Source organism: Benincasa hispida, chromosome 4, assembly GCF_009727055.1.
Source record: "Benincasa hispida cultivar B227 chromosome 4, ASM972705v1, whole genome shotgun sequence".
NCBI lineage: Eukaryota > Viridiplantae > Streptophyta > Magnoliopsida > Cucurbitales > Cucurbitaceae > Benincasa > Benincasa hispida.
In genome coordinates, this window is record NC_052352.1 from 62,909,509 (window position 1) to 62,924,259 (window position 14,751).

General features: G+C 32.7%; 2 protein-coding genes across 2 annotated transcripts; one reads left to right on the top strand and one right to left on the bottom strand.

The window, feature by feature from the left end:
- Nucleotides 1–7,151: 7,151 nt before the first annotated feature.
- Nucleotides 7,152–9,548, bottom strand: LOC120075150 (U-box domain-containing protein 1-like). Its single transcript, XM_039028330.1, has one exon. The coding sequence runs from the start codon at nt 9,411–9,413 to the stop codon at nt 7,344–7,346; it is 2,070 nt and encodes a 689-aa protein (XP_038884258.1). The 5' UTR covers nt 9,414–9,548; the 3' UTR covers nt 7,152–7,343.
- A 2,869-nt stretch (nt 9,549–12,417) lies between these two features.
- Nucleotides 12,418–13,528, top strand: LOC120075947 (LOB domain-containing protein 21). The gene has a single exon (XM_039029702.1). The coding sequence runs from the start codon at nt 12,563–12,565 to the stop codon at nt 13,085–13,087; it is 525 nt and encodes a 174-aa protein (XP_038885630.1). The 5' UTR covers nt 12,418–12,562; the 3' UTR covers nt 13,088–13,528.
- The last annotated feature ends 1,223 nt before the right edge of the window (nt 13,529–14,751 follow it).

Here is a 14,751-nt window from a genome sequence, read left to right on the forward strand (position 1 = left end):
CCCATATAAATCAAAGAACCACCTTCATAGGGAGGAGTTCACAATTCACTCAGGATTCAGGTTATGTTACTTATGGTCATCTTGGTGAAATGTAAGTCTCTATTATGAACGACGTTATATAATGAAACTAAACATTTCATGGTCCGGTCTTATACAAACTCCTTTGTATAGAATATCCCTGCTCATATGCCTTCACATGAATGATCAGGATCAGATTATTTGTAGCACTTTACAACAATTGTAACATCTACAAAGCGGGTCATACTCATAGTGTCACAAGGATAAGGTATCCAGCCTTATCCATCTACTATAGACCATTTAGGTTATCACTTAAACATGATCCACCCGTATGTCTCTACATACATGTTTAAGCTACAAGATAATCTTGGATGTTAGTTTATTTGTTTGTGATTAATGTAACTAATTTTAAAACAAAACATCACATATTTTATTACATAAATAAAATGTTTGTACGTTACAATTACAAACTATAGGACCCTACGAGATTTAGGGCATCAACTCCAACAATCTTCCACTTGACCTAAAGCTAGTGGGGTGTATAGTGTAAAAGTCAAACTATAATACAAAGTACACAAATCAATAAACTAGGGCACAAACTGCCTAGTATAAATCTCCCACTTACCCTAGTCTAAACGTGACCTGTCCCATAGACCCATACTCTATTGGTGACCCTCAAACACCTTAGCTATGAGGGCCTTTGTAAATGGATCGGCAACATTGTGCTCCAAAGCTATCTACGTGACGATCACGTCACCTTGATGCACAATCTCTTGGATTAGATGATACTTCTGCTCGATGTTTTTGTCGTGCTTGTGACTCCTACGCTCTCGAGAATTAGCCACAACATTACTATTATCACAATAAAGTATGATAGGCTTTGACATATTTAGAACGACTTCCAGATCAGTCAAGAATTTCCTGAGCCAAACAGCTTCCTTAGAAACTTCAGAAGCTGCTATATACTCGGCCTCCATAGTAGAGTCAGCAATGCACCCTTGCTTGGTGCTCCTTCAGACTACTACTCCTCCGTTAAGAGTGAACACTGACCCTGATGTGGATTTCCTAAAATCCTTATCATTCTAAAAATCAGATTCCATGTATCATGTAAGAATCAAATCCTTAGAACCATATACGAGCATGTAGTCCCTCGTTCTCCGTAGATACTTGAGGATATTTTTAATGGCGGTCCAGTGATCAAATCCTGGATTAGACTGATATCTACTAACTATCCCCATTGCATAGCAGATGTTAGGTCTAGTACATAACATCGCATATATCAGGCTGCCAACAGCCAATGCATAAAGGATCCCTCTCATCTCCTTAACTTCTTGAGGTGTCTTAGGACACTATTCCTTAGACAATATCACTCCATGCATGAAAGACAGTAAGCCTCTCTTGCTGCATCAAATACTTGACAAGTATTTTGTTAATAACCGATGCTTGAGACAGAGCTAGTGTTTTGTTCTTTCGATCTCTAAAGATCTGAATTCCCAGAACAAACTGAGCCTCTCTCAAATCTTTCATTTATAATTGGGTCGCTAGCTAGTTCTTAACTTCAGTCAGTAGATCTACATCATTCTCAATGAGTAGGATATCATCTACATATAACATTAGGAAAGCTACACAAGGCTCATCAACATTTTGATCAAAACCATAAGATTTGATCGCAGTATCAAACTTTATATTCTAAGATCGAGAAGCCTTCTTCAGTTCATAAATAGATCGATTAAGCCTGCAAACCTTTTGCTCTTGACCTTGGGTTATGAATCCCTTGGGCTGCTCCATGTAAATGGTCTCATCAAGATTGTCATTCAGAAACGCAGTCTTGACGTCCATTTGCCAAATCTCATAGTTATAATATGAGGCAATGGACAGGAGAATCCGAATAGACTTTAAAATAGCAACATATGAGAAAGTCTCCTTATAGTCGACTCCCTCAACCTAGGTATAACCCTTTGCCCCCATTCTTGCATGGAAGATTGGTGACAGTGTTAAAAACTCAATATTGAATAATCCTTGCCCATGTAAATGAGGTACACATTCAACCTTAACACCCCGCTTTTCCACCCCACTTAATTATACCGTCATCCAACACAATAACCCTCGAACTCAAGAATAATCACTGTCATCCAACACCTCTCAAACCCATGAATTAAACCAACATCCAATTGTACAAATGCACACATGCTTTATGTTTTTTTTCCTGTACCTTACTGGTCTGCATTGCTTGTGGTCGTTATCATACCTAGACAATTGTATTTGAGATATTGTATATTAACTATTATACAAAAATCTAAATCAAGAATTTTGTGAGTTGTCTTCTTCATAAAGTTGTTGCTGCCATTAAGATTCAACTGATCGAGCTTCTTTCAGATCTCCTCTCTCAAAAGGAAGATCATTGATCAATGAAGGATTGTTGCCTATCGGCTCTTGAGCTGCTCATTTTTTATTTTCTGTCATTGGAACAATGGGGAGAACATAAATCTATATCCATTAATTAAAATAAAATATTTTCAAGATTTTTAAAAATAGTAAAGATATAATAAAATCCAAACAAAATGACAGATTTTCAAAAACAGAAAAGGAAAACTACTTATACAAACTAGCAAAATTTTAATCTTTTTTTATAAAGGCTAATAGAGACTAATAGAAGTTTATCATTGTTTATCAGTGATAAAAACTGATAGAAGTCTATCATTAATAGATGATGATAGAAGTCTATTAGTGTCTATTAGTGTTTTTTTGCTATTTCTGTAAATAGTTTAATATTTTTTCTATCTGTGAAAAATTTTCAAACAAAATATATATATATATATATATATATATTATATATATATATATTATTTATTTTATTTTTTTTATTTTTTTATTTTACTTATGAATTCATAAATTTAGATATTTTATCAAGAAATCTAAACTAGACAATTTTCAAAATTACCCTCCCATTTCAAAAAAATCAATGACCCAAAAGACTCAATCAAACCAACCCAACCCAGTTGGGTTGGGTTCAGATAAGTGCAAATTCTATAGTTTGGGTTGGTTAATTGGTTCACCTAAAATAACTCAAAGCTAGCCGAACTTTTTACTTTAAGATGATATATATATATATATATATATATATATAATATATATTATATATATATATATATATATATTATATATATTTTACTTATGACGTAATTATACATACATACATATATTTTAATTTTATTTAATTTCGTGATTTTTTTTGGATAATTTATTCTCCAACAACTCCTAAAAATACTTTTTAACACCTTAGAAAAAATCATAATATGAATTCAAATTGAGTTGTTAATCTTAGGACACGTTAACCAATCTGTAATGGAAATGAGTGAACTTGTAGTGAGATTCCATTGATGGATCAATTGAAATGTGTCTGAATTCCAAACATAAGTGAATTGCTTTTTATCACATTTACTTAGAATTAGGAAGTTGTTGCATTCACTATTATCGTTATCGTTTGACCTTAACAGTAATGATAATGGTAAAGGTAACAATTAGGAATAATAGATGATTCGCTTTTGTCAATTTTAGGGTCAACCAAGAACCAAACCAAATCAATTGGTTTTACAAAGAAGTGATCCAAACCAATGTCCAATAAAGAATAAAACCAATGGATTAATTTTTATTTGGTTCGATTTATTATCGATTTTGTTCTCAGTTTTTAGTTTTGTTTCTTCCAGAATTTTATTTTTATTTCCATTTTTATTTTGAATTGGTTCATTTTGCTGATTTTAAATGAATTTTGAGTCTTTTTTTTATAGATTGAAATTATATATTTTTTCTTTGACATTTCTTTAATAAAAAAAATATACATACCATAATAATTGGTCCTTTTTCTTAACTACGAATATATATGCACCATAACAATTAAAATACTAAAAGATACCGGATGTTAGAGTTTATTTTTAAGGCTATATATATACTCTCGGTTCAATTCAATCTTGATTTGTTTTTTTTCAATAAAAAATCAATTGGAACCAACAAACCAAAACAGTTGATATTAAAATAAAAAAAAAAACAAACCGAACCAGATGATCAGTTTGGATTGGTTTGGTTTTTCAATTTTGTTGCACTCTTAGTAACAGTAAATGTGAGATATTCATAATTCTCATACTGTTATAGTAACCATATCTGTAGTGATAATGATAAGGCTAGTGGATCCCACGTAATTTTTAAATACAATCAGATTTGAACACCTTTTGTTTCTCAATCAGATTGCGTCTTTTGCTTACAAATCTGGAGGAGGCCCCACAGTTCCTTACAATTACGGAACATAGTAAACAACAACCATAGTCAACTAGTCCAACTTTTGATATTAGCATTGATGGATTACGTTTCACCTGGGTAAATGTGACCTTAGTTCAATATATAAACATAATAAAATAAAATTTTTACATACTAACATTTTACTTATTTTTATAACAAAAATTTAAATAAATGATTTTAACTAACCCAACCTAACTCAATCCAAATGTTTTATGGTTAGATTGGGTTGAGTTCATTATTTAATAAGAGTTATTTGAGTCGAAAAAATTAGGGATAGTTGCATAAATTGAATTCAAGCTCAAAATAATAGAATATGTAGTACAAGTATACAATAATTGTATATATAGAACAAAAAGTGGTGAAAAACCAAAAAACCCACACTCAATTACCACTTTGCATGCTGCTTCCTAGTTTTCTCAAATTGAAAGCTATTGCTGATAGCTGCTATCAATGATAGCTTTCAATTTGAGAAGTGTGCTATCAGTGGCTTTTACCGATAGCTACTATCAGTAGCTATCGCTGATAGCTGCTATTAGTGGTAGCTTTTCGATTTGAGAAGTGTGCTATTAGTTGCTATCAGTGCTAGCTTTCAATTTGAGACTCGTGCTATTAGTTGCTATCATTGATAGCTGTAATAAGTGATATTGCTATAAGTGATAACATTCAATTTAAAAAATGTGCTATCAATTGTTGTGACTTACTATCAGTAATATTGCTATCGATGAATATCGTTGATTGTTGCTATTAGTGATAGCAATTGATAGTTGCTATCAGTGATAACTTTCAATTCGAGAAATGTGCTATTAGTTGCTATCATTGATAACTGTTATTAGTGATGCTGCTATTAATTATAGCTTTTAATTTGAGAAATGTGCTATCAGTTGCTATCACTGATATGTTTCTATCAATGATAGTCATAGTGGCTATTGCTTATATGTTTCTATCAATGGTAATATTTTGATGTCTTTTGTTGTTTGAATTTGATATCATGTTATACTTGTTTGTAAATAGTCGGGGACTTTTGATTAAATTGTTGATACATATAGTGTCTTTGTATGTCGTTATTAATGCATATAGGTATAGAATGATATCCTTTTAAATTGATAGTCACAAAAGATATCATTGATAACTACTGTCAGTGATATCTTTCTATTGCTATCAATGTAAAGGATATCACTGATAGTATTATCATGTAATGTAGTATTTGAGATGAAATGACTCCTCGAAATTATTTGATTGTGCACAAAAGTTTTCATTGATAGTATGATATCATCCATTTCTCATTTCTTGAGAAATAAACTTGTTTAATAACTATTATCGTTTCTTATTTCAAATTTTTAATAAATGTTTCTAAAATTGGTGCAAATTTGAGGACTAAAAAAAATAATTTCTTTCAAATTCATTTTCATTTGCTATTTATATTTAACGTTTTGTTATAATAATCAAACTTAATGATTGGTTTGTTAGTGTTAAGTCATGTACTTTAAAGTCTTGGGTTTGAAACTCGGAAATGGGAAGATAAGGGAGAGAGTAAAATGTTTGGAGAGATGAGGAAATTAGGGAAATGAAAGCAAAAATTGGAGAAAGGAAAGAAAATAAAAAAATAAAAATAAATCGGAAAAAGGAAAGAAAATTAAAAAATGGAGAGAAAATAAAATAAAAAAGAAGAAGAAAGGGAAAGAAAATAAAAAAAGAAAGAAAGAAAAAACGGAAGAAAATAAAAAGAAAAATGAAAAATGAAAGAGAAGAAGAAGACATGCAACAAGATAAGGAAGGGTAACCTTGAAAATTAAAAAAATAAATTAAAAAACTGACCCGTGAACACTTCAATATTTTCAAATATTTTAAAGAGATACTATATTTTTATATTTTTTTTCTCTTATTGTTCTATCTATTAGGGATAAATATTATCCCTCAAATCATTTGGGTTGGGACTTGGGTCTAAAAGTGTCAACCTAAAACATGGTAGACATGTCTATTTATAAGCACCTTGTCTTTGAATTTCTTGCGACCAAATCATATTTATGATTAGGTATGATACATCAACTAATCATAAAACTTGTTTGCTATGAATGGTGATAAATTTTAAAATGTCCGTTGCATATCTTACTTGTTCAAATATTCAAATGTTAGAAATTGTAACCATATTTCTGTAGATTCAATCTCAAGGCCAAGGGCTCTTAATTGCAAGTTGAGGTTGCAGAGTTCTTGGGGAAAATGTTCAGGTATGATCCTAAAGGCCAAATCTACCTCACAAATTTACTTAGTTTTTTATATTTCTTTTGCATCAAAATTTATTTTGTTTGAGAGTTAATTGTTTTGGTTCTGAGCGTATTCATCTTGTCGAAAGATAATGTACATTAGCATTTTCCTGTTTTAGGTAATCATGTATTTGAAGTTCCAGATGGCTACAAATTTATATTTTCACCATTTTCAATTTCAGGGAAACTGCATTTTTGCTCTTTCACATTAGAGCTAAGATTTCTGAAGGTTGAGAATAAGCAATATCTTGCTTATAGTTGATCTTTTAGGCCCGTTTGATAATCATTTGGTTTTTTAAAATTAAAATTATTTTCTCTCAATTCTATAAATAAAAACAAGATTTTAGAAACTATAGTTTTCAAAACTTGACTTGGTTTTTGAAAATATTGGTAGAAAGTAGATAATAAAACAAGAAATTAAAATGAGTGTTTATAGGCTTAATTTTCAAAAACTAGAAATAAAAAAACCAAATTGTTACCAAAAGTAGCCTTAATCATTCAGTTTTTGAACCTCAATTAGATCCCACTGAGCTGGAAGATAATGGGCAGAAACATGAGTAAAAAATAGGACTAACAAAATTTTCAGGATTTTCTCAGGGTAATTTTGTATTCTGAGCAAAATCCCCCCAAAAAGAAGAGAAAAAAAAGGAAGAAAAAGAAGTGTACTGTTGATGTCAATCTTTCAATCAACAAACCCAAAAACCTGTAAATTTATCTTTAGAGTTTGCACAAATATATACTTGTGTAAGATTATCTCTACATTTCTGATATTCAACATGGCTGTGATTGAAAGCAGCATCTATTAAGCAATCTCAGCAATGCATCAGCTTTTCTTCTGGCTTTCAATGATCCATCTGCTGCCAAGCTTTGAAGAGAAGGAATACTTCTAGGATTTATCAACAACCTCCTTGCTACTTCCTCTCCTCCATCCTTGCACAGCCCCAATAACAATGTAATTGAACTTTCTTTCCCTTTTGGAGATCCAAATCTTAAAAGATCAATGAGCAAAGACACTAAAACTCTACTTTTTCTTATCTCTTGCAGCCCTTCTGAGCAACTTAAAACCAGCGAGAGCGTCTGCAAGGCGTCGTCTGTTATGCCCGCCTTGTCGTCTGTCAGCAAGTCAATCAGCAATGGCACAGCCCCAGCTACCACAATACAAACTTTGTTGGCATTGTAAAGTGCTAGATTGCAAAGTGCTGTGGCAGCGTCTCGCTTCCCGGCTGAATGCCCTTCTTTAAGGAGCCTCACCAATGCTGGTATGGTTTTCGGACTCGCCCCTATTGTTATTTTGAACTCATCCACCATGGACAAGCTGTATATTGTTGCTGCAGCATTTTCTCTTGCTTCCATTGTTTTCCCTGATTCTAAGATGTGTGTTATGTTGTCTATTGCCCCTGCTGCTACTATGAGGATCTTGTTGTTGTTGAAGATTGCAAGGTTGAACAATGCAGTCACTGCGTTTTCTTCGATTCTTGGATCGCTGGATTTCAACAACGTAACTAGAAATGGTATCGCTCCCGCTTCGGCAATCATCCTTCGGTTATCCATTCCTGTTTTTGCTAGTAACCGCAGTTCATATGCAGCTTGTCTTTGAATATCTGGTGACCCAGTTGCAAGTTTTCCTACAAGAAACTCGGCTGTCATTTTGACAGCATCAGAGGCTTCTTTGGATGCAGAAATGTGATCGACCGGTTCCTCGGAGATGTATATTTTGCTGTTGCTTCTCTCTAACTCAAAGGAAGTATATGGTTTTGTAGGTTCATTCATACCAATGTTGTTTTCTTGGCACCACTGTTGCATCAGACTTTTGAGTGCATAATTTGGTATGAGGGCCATATGAATTAGCCTCTGATTACTCTTGGGACAAACATGATGCCCTGAGTCAATCCATTGGGCTATCGAATAACGATCGTAAGTATGCCCAGACGATATAATTACAGGGTCTCTCATGAAATCTAGTGAAATGGGGCAGCGAAAATCGTCTGGAATTGGAACCAATGAATTAGAAGAAGATGAATGATCTAAATGTTTGTTTGAGTGTAGAAACTTTAAGTTGAATTTTCCCCCATCATTTTCATTCTCTGTCTTACTGAAGATCACTGTTTTGGCATGCTTAACAAGAGAAATGAGATTGTTTATGTTAGAAACCACAATTATTCCACCTGTTCCTGCTTGTTTAAGAGCTTCTGCTTCTAGTTTTGATATTTCTTCATCACAATCCATCATGCTTCTCAGCCCAACACTAACGAAAACCTCTTTGACTTTTCCCACTTCTGCCAAACCTTTGTTCTTGTAGTTTCTCTCCTTATTGTTGCTCATTAGTTGAAGAAGCTCATCTCTTCTTTGAAGCTCTCGAGCATTCACTGAAAGCTCTAGTCGTTTTGCTTGACTATGAAGAAGCTCCACTTGTTCTCTTGTATCATCTGTTAATTTAAGCAAGCTGAGAGGTAAAATATCAAGTACTCTCCCAATCTCCTTCACTAGCTGATAAAACTGATTTGAAATAAACTGAGTCTGTAGTAAACTCCATAGACAGCTTCCTTCCTCACAGCTTTGAGTTAGAATCTTAACTCTTCTGATTACAGAAAAGAGTTCAGTGAAACAAAGAATGGAAGATGGAGGAAGAGGACAATTTGATTCTTGAACCTCTTCAAATAAGAAACCAAGAAGCTTAATTCTTCTTCTCATGGTTGAGATAGTCTTAGCATGTACAAAAAGAGCCTTCTCTTCAAAAGCAACTTCATTGGATAAGAGAATTAGTGATTGCAACAGAGAACCAGAAGGCAAAAAGCTTGAAGAAGCTGCCATCACTGGGGAAAGAGCAACATCCATGGCCATTCTCACTCCATGAATAGACTCTGTTCATAGTTTTTATCAACATTACATTAAGTCAGACATAGATTACTAGGAAGAAAATTTCAAAACTCCTTTGAACCTGAAAATTATTAATTGGAAGGTTTTTTGTTTTTGGCTGTTTCTATTTGTTTGGCTGACTGTGTAGACAATAGGAGAACTTCTAAGTAGTTGCCACTTGGAGCAATTTCCCACCTCATAATGGTCAAATCAATCCTCAACCAATTTTATATTTTCAAAACCATGCATTACTTGCACCAAATTTACTTTGTCAAACTTTGTGGGCAGTCTCCTCTCAAGTCTCTTGCAAAATTTCAACTCTTGCAATTTTTGGAAGTTTCTTAATAGGGAGTATTGAAAAGTTATCTCATAACATCCCCAAACAACGGTCACTTTCTATGAACAAAAAAAAAAGGGTTAGTCTCATCTTTTTTTATAGTTTAATTTGGACAAATGTGTTTTTTATTCATTACCAGAAGATCCAAAGCATGACTTTAATTAACAATTCAAATAGCTTCCTTTTTCTTCTTGCATATTCTGAAAGGCCATCGATGGTCTTATTCCCCATTTCCTATCATTTTTCCATATGCAGTGTTTATTTCTTTTCTTAGCACATTACTGATCATTTCTTTGATTCCTGTGGAGGGCAGGAACTTGGGGAGACTTGTCTTCTTTCTTGGTAATGTTTTCCCACAAGATTAAATAATGAAAGAAAGCAGTGTGATTTGCTTAAGTAACCTCTTTAGCTTTTGGTTCTTCCAAAAGGGTACAAATTCCAAAGTCTCTTTGATTGGACAAAAATGATAAAGTCACTGCTTATCATACCTGTGGAAGTTTCCCTGTGGATCTATATGCAAGTTGGTTGACTTTTCTCAAGTGGGCTCCAAGAGAAAAGCCCAATTTCCCCAAGCCCAAAGAAAAGCCCAATTTCACTTGCTATTTCTCTCTCTTCATTATTTTGGGTCCTACTGAAATGTTGAGTCGTACAAATGCAATCCAAACTGAGGGGCCTACTTTAATGATCGAATATCAAATTAGTGGAAGAGAGGAAGGCACCATAAAGAAGAGTTAAAGTAAACCACACCAAACAAACAAAGACCATATTTCAAGTTTCCAACATCCCCCAACCCCAACCAAACTGAGCAACAAAATATCAAACTTAATCAAAGAGAAAGTTAAGTGAGAAGAAAGGAAAATAAAAAAAAGGAAAGATAATCATTCATCTTAACAACACTTAGTACAGTCTAAGTTGCACCTAAGTCTCATGCTCTTCTTCCTCTACACATACCCAAAAGTAATTTTTTAATAATCTTTTTTTAAAAAAAAAATGAATTGTCACGTGACAATTTTTAATTGAGTGCAGTCACAAGTTTTTTCTTTCAATATTGGGCCGACCATTTTTGCGAAACTCCAATCAAAATCATTCCTCTAAATCTTTCTGTTTTCTCATTGCCTAAACGTGCAATGCACTATCCTTCTTCCTTCACTCTCTTTTCTCATTCTAACAATCCCATTTCTCTCTATTTGCTTTGAGGAAAACGACGACCATTTTTTTGAACAAGTGGGTTATGGGAATTCCATTATCATCCTTGTCCCTTTCCCCCAATCCCTACCCCAATATTGCGTTTGATGTGACTCTTTTTATCCTTTCTCCCCTCGAAAAAAATTATATTACTACAATAGTGCATATTCTTTCTTCCATTGAATATTTGACATGTCAAAAAATGACAAAATTCTTAAATACTTCTTTATGACAAATAACGAATGAAAGTCGTTTAAATTTTACCACATAAATAAGCAGAAAAATATCAGAGAAATTAAGAGAAAATAATAAAATTGGGAACACAAGGGTTAATGTAGAAAAATTCTAAAAAAACCATAGACAAGAAAACTTCCACTACGTGAAATATTATTACAATCATGCAAAATCTCTCCCTAACCCAAATTATATTAAAAAAACACTCTCTCAAAACATTTGTATGACTCATCCTCTATCTACTCTCAACTAGAAGAACACAATAAGGGAATTTAATTAGATTTAACACACTCAAGCTTAAACCAAAGACATACTATATTTATAGTACTTCGAGCTCATCGTTTCTTTGAACTTTTCAAATATGGGATTATTGCACTTCTAATATTTTATCAAAACTCAACAAAATTTTCCATTCCCACTATTGAATTGTGGCCTTTTGATCCTTCTTTCCCTTCCATGAAACTAATTTGTTATATAAGAATAAATGATGGAGCTGGTTCTCTTTTTCTCCTTTTTATGTTGTTTCATAAAAAAAAAAAATGATAAAAGATGAAGGAGAAATTTTGAACAGTACAAGAGAGAGAAAAAAAAAAGGAGAGGTTTTAATGAGAGATGTACAAAAGAGAACATAGAGTACTAAAGGGTGTAGGGTATTTTTGCAGATGCCCAAACTATCATTTTCACTCCACAAAGCTGAAAACCAACTTTCTAGTAAAATTGGTTTTTTTTTTTTTTTTTTCCTTTAACATTATTTTTTACTTTCTTCATACAGATCATCAATATCTTGCTTTATATATCAAATATGATGTCTCATCCTAACTTAGGAACACAAATAATGCCACCCCATGTTCTTTAATTCCCACTTTCTGAAAATTCAATTAAAAGTGTTTCTTCTTTTTCCTTGAATAGTCTCTTTCAAACTTTCAATTCTGCATTTACTCTTCAAACCCCATAACCAAATTTAGGTCCCACCCCTTCTTTTTAATTACTCTAATCCCACATTACCTCCCTATCTTTTAGGGGACGATTGGGATACTAAGTTGATTATTATAGTTGGCTGTTATTATAGTTAATGGGTTATAATAGTTAGTATTTTGGACATATTATTTTAGTGTCTAAATTATAATAGTTTGTATTTGGATAGAAAATAGTGAAATAGTACTTACTATATTTAATTATAGATTATAAATAGTTATATACATCATTATTATATTTGTGTCCTAAATATGAAGTGGACTATAATCACCTCACGAACTTTTAGTTGGTGCCCTCAAATGGCCCCTAACCAATCCCTTCATGTATATATATATAAATACACATCCTTTGTTGTAAAGAAGATGACCTTATTTTAGATTAACATAATGAAGAAAGAGCAGGCATGAGAGGTTGGCATGAAACTCGTTCTTCTTCTTCTTGTGCAGCCTGCAAATTGCTGAAAAGAAGATGCATTCCCACTTGCATATTTGCTCCTTACTTTAGGTCTGATGAGCCAAAGAAATTTGCCAAAGTTCATAAGGTTTTTGGGGCAAGTAATGTGAGCAAGATTCTTACTGAAGTGCCTGAGGAGCAGAGAGAAGATACGGTCAATTCTTTGGCTTATGAGGCTGAAGCAAGGCTGAGAGATCCTGTTTATGGCTGCATCGGTGCCATAGCTTTGTTGCAGACTAAAATGGTGGAGCTTCAACATGATCTTGCTCTTGCCAAAGCTCGTCTTGCTCGTTATGCTAATGATTCTTCTCATCATAATCTTAATGTTTCTTCTTCCTCTTCTTCTTTCGAAAATTGTGTTGTTAATATGTCTTATGGTGGATTGAGTTTTTCTGCTGGGCAGAGCTCTTCTGATATCACCCAATATGGATATTTATGTGATTTCAACCATTTTCCTTATCCATTTAAAGCTTGAAACTCTGTGATCTCTCTCTCTCTGTCTCTATCATCAGGGTTTCATGAAAGATTTTTCTTTTTTTGTTTCTGTATGATCATCGGTTATACTCAATGTATCTGTATCTTAGTTTTTTAGGAATTAACGTGTCGTCGTACTCTATCCTATCCATATCTTATATCCGTATTTATGTCTGTGCTTCATAGGTTCAATCCCAACTCAATTCTTGTTATATGTTCAATTCTTAAACATATTACTCGACTAATCTTATTAGACAATTAGGTATCTTACTATTGATTAAACTAGTTTTGCTTTTTTCTCACTACTGGAGAATCTTCAAGGCTTTATGATGAGAAACAAGGAAGTAGAAACTGATTTTGAGGATTCTTTCAAAACAAAGAAGAATCGAAAGTTTGAACTTTTTCATCTTTCTTATGAATTCCAAAGTGCAGTTGAAATTAAGAGTGATAGCAGATGTGTAAATTATGATCAATTATATTTTTCCCCTTTTCATTTAATTAGTCTTCTCTTCTTCATATATTTGTTTTAAATGGTATCTATTTTTCTTGTTGGTGGGACATTTATATTATCTAATTAAGTTGCAATCTTATGCTTATTTGGTATTTGATTAAATTGTTCATTCTCTTTTTGTATCATTAACAAAATATAGAGTTAATAAATATGAAAAAGAATCTGTTATTTTACTTTTTCTTTTCCAAGAGGGAACAATTTTTGCACAACTCTTTTGCTTTTGTGCAGTTTATTTTGTTTAACATTTGTACGAATCTCTTATAAATTCCTTTTTTTTTCTTTTTAAGATGGGGACTATATAATGGATCCGATTGAAATTTATTTTTAACTTAAATTAATCCAGAATTAAATATATGTGGTATTATGGCCAACCTAAACATAATTAAATTGACTACTCTTCTCTCCAAAAAAAAAAAAAAAAAAGATTCTCTTGAAAATCCTACCTTCGAAAATTTTAAAAACCTCGCAATTTTTATAGGCTATTCCTTGCAAATTTAGGTAATATGTTTTTTTTTTCCCTTTTTCTTTTTGTTTTTGTGAAAAGAGAATAAAAGTTAAATCATTATTCCAAATCATCATGGGTCTAGTGGTAGATAAGGAAACATCTCCTTGATAGGGCTAAGAGGTTATAGGTGATCACCTTACTATAATTTAATATCCTACGAGTTTTCTTGACACCAAAATATTGTAAGATCAGATATGTTGTATTGTGAGATTAGTTGAAGTATGCGTAAGTTGACTCGAACACTCACGAATATCTAAAAAAAGTTGAATCATTATTTCTGTCACGCATGCTCACGTCAAAAAGTCTTCTATGGTTTTTATCCTATATAAAATTATAAGAATTCATACAGAAAAAAAAATATATATATATCATAATTTATGTAGTAATTATCATTAGGAAAAAGAAAAGGGAAATGGGTAGATGAAAATAGTTTTAAAGATCCATGGAATTGGAATGGAATTGCTGGTTGCAGGTTCAATGAAAGAGGAGGTTTGAAATAGTTAGTAAGATTGGGACTTGTGATCTGAAACTGTATGATTGGGCCAAGAAAATGACATTGGGCCCGAAATCCTGTTGGGCCCTCCAAGCCCAGGCCTTATGTTCTCATTCATGGAACAGGATAAGATTGATTTGAAAGAAAAATAAATAA

Excerpts from the sequence above, each read along its gene's own strand:
- LOC120075150 (XM_039028330.1), bottom strand. The coding sequence starts at position 9,413 with ATGGCCATGGATGTTGCTCTTTCCCCAGTGATGGCAGCTTCTTCAAGC.
- LOC120075947 (XM_039029702.1), top strand. The coding sequence starts at position 12,563 with ATGAGAGGTTGGCATGAAACTCGTTCTTCTTCTTCTTGTGCAGCCTGC.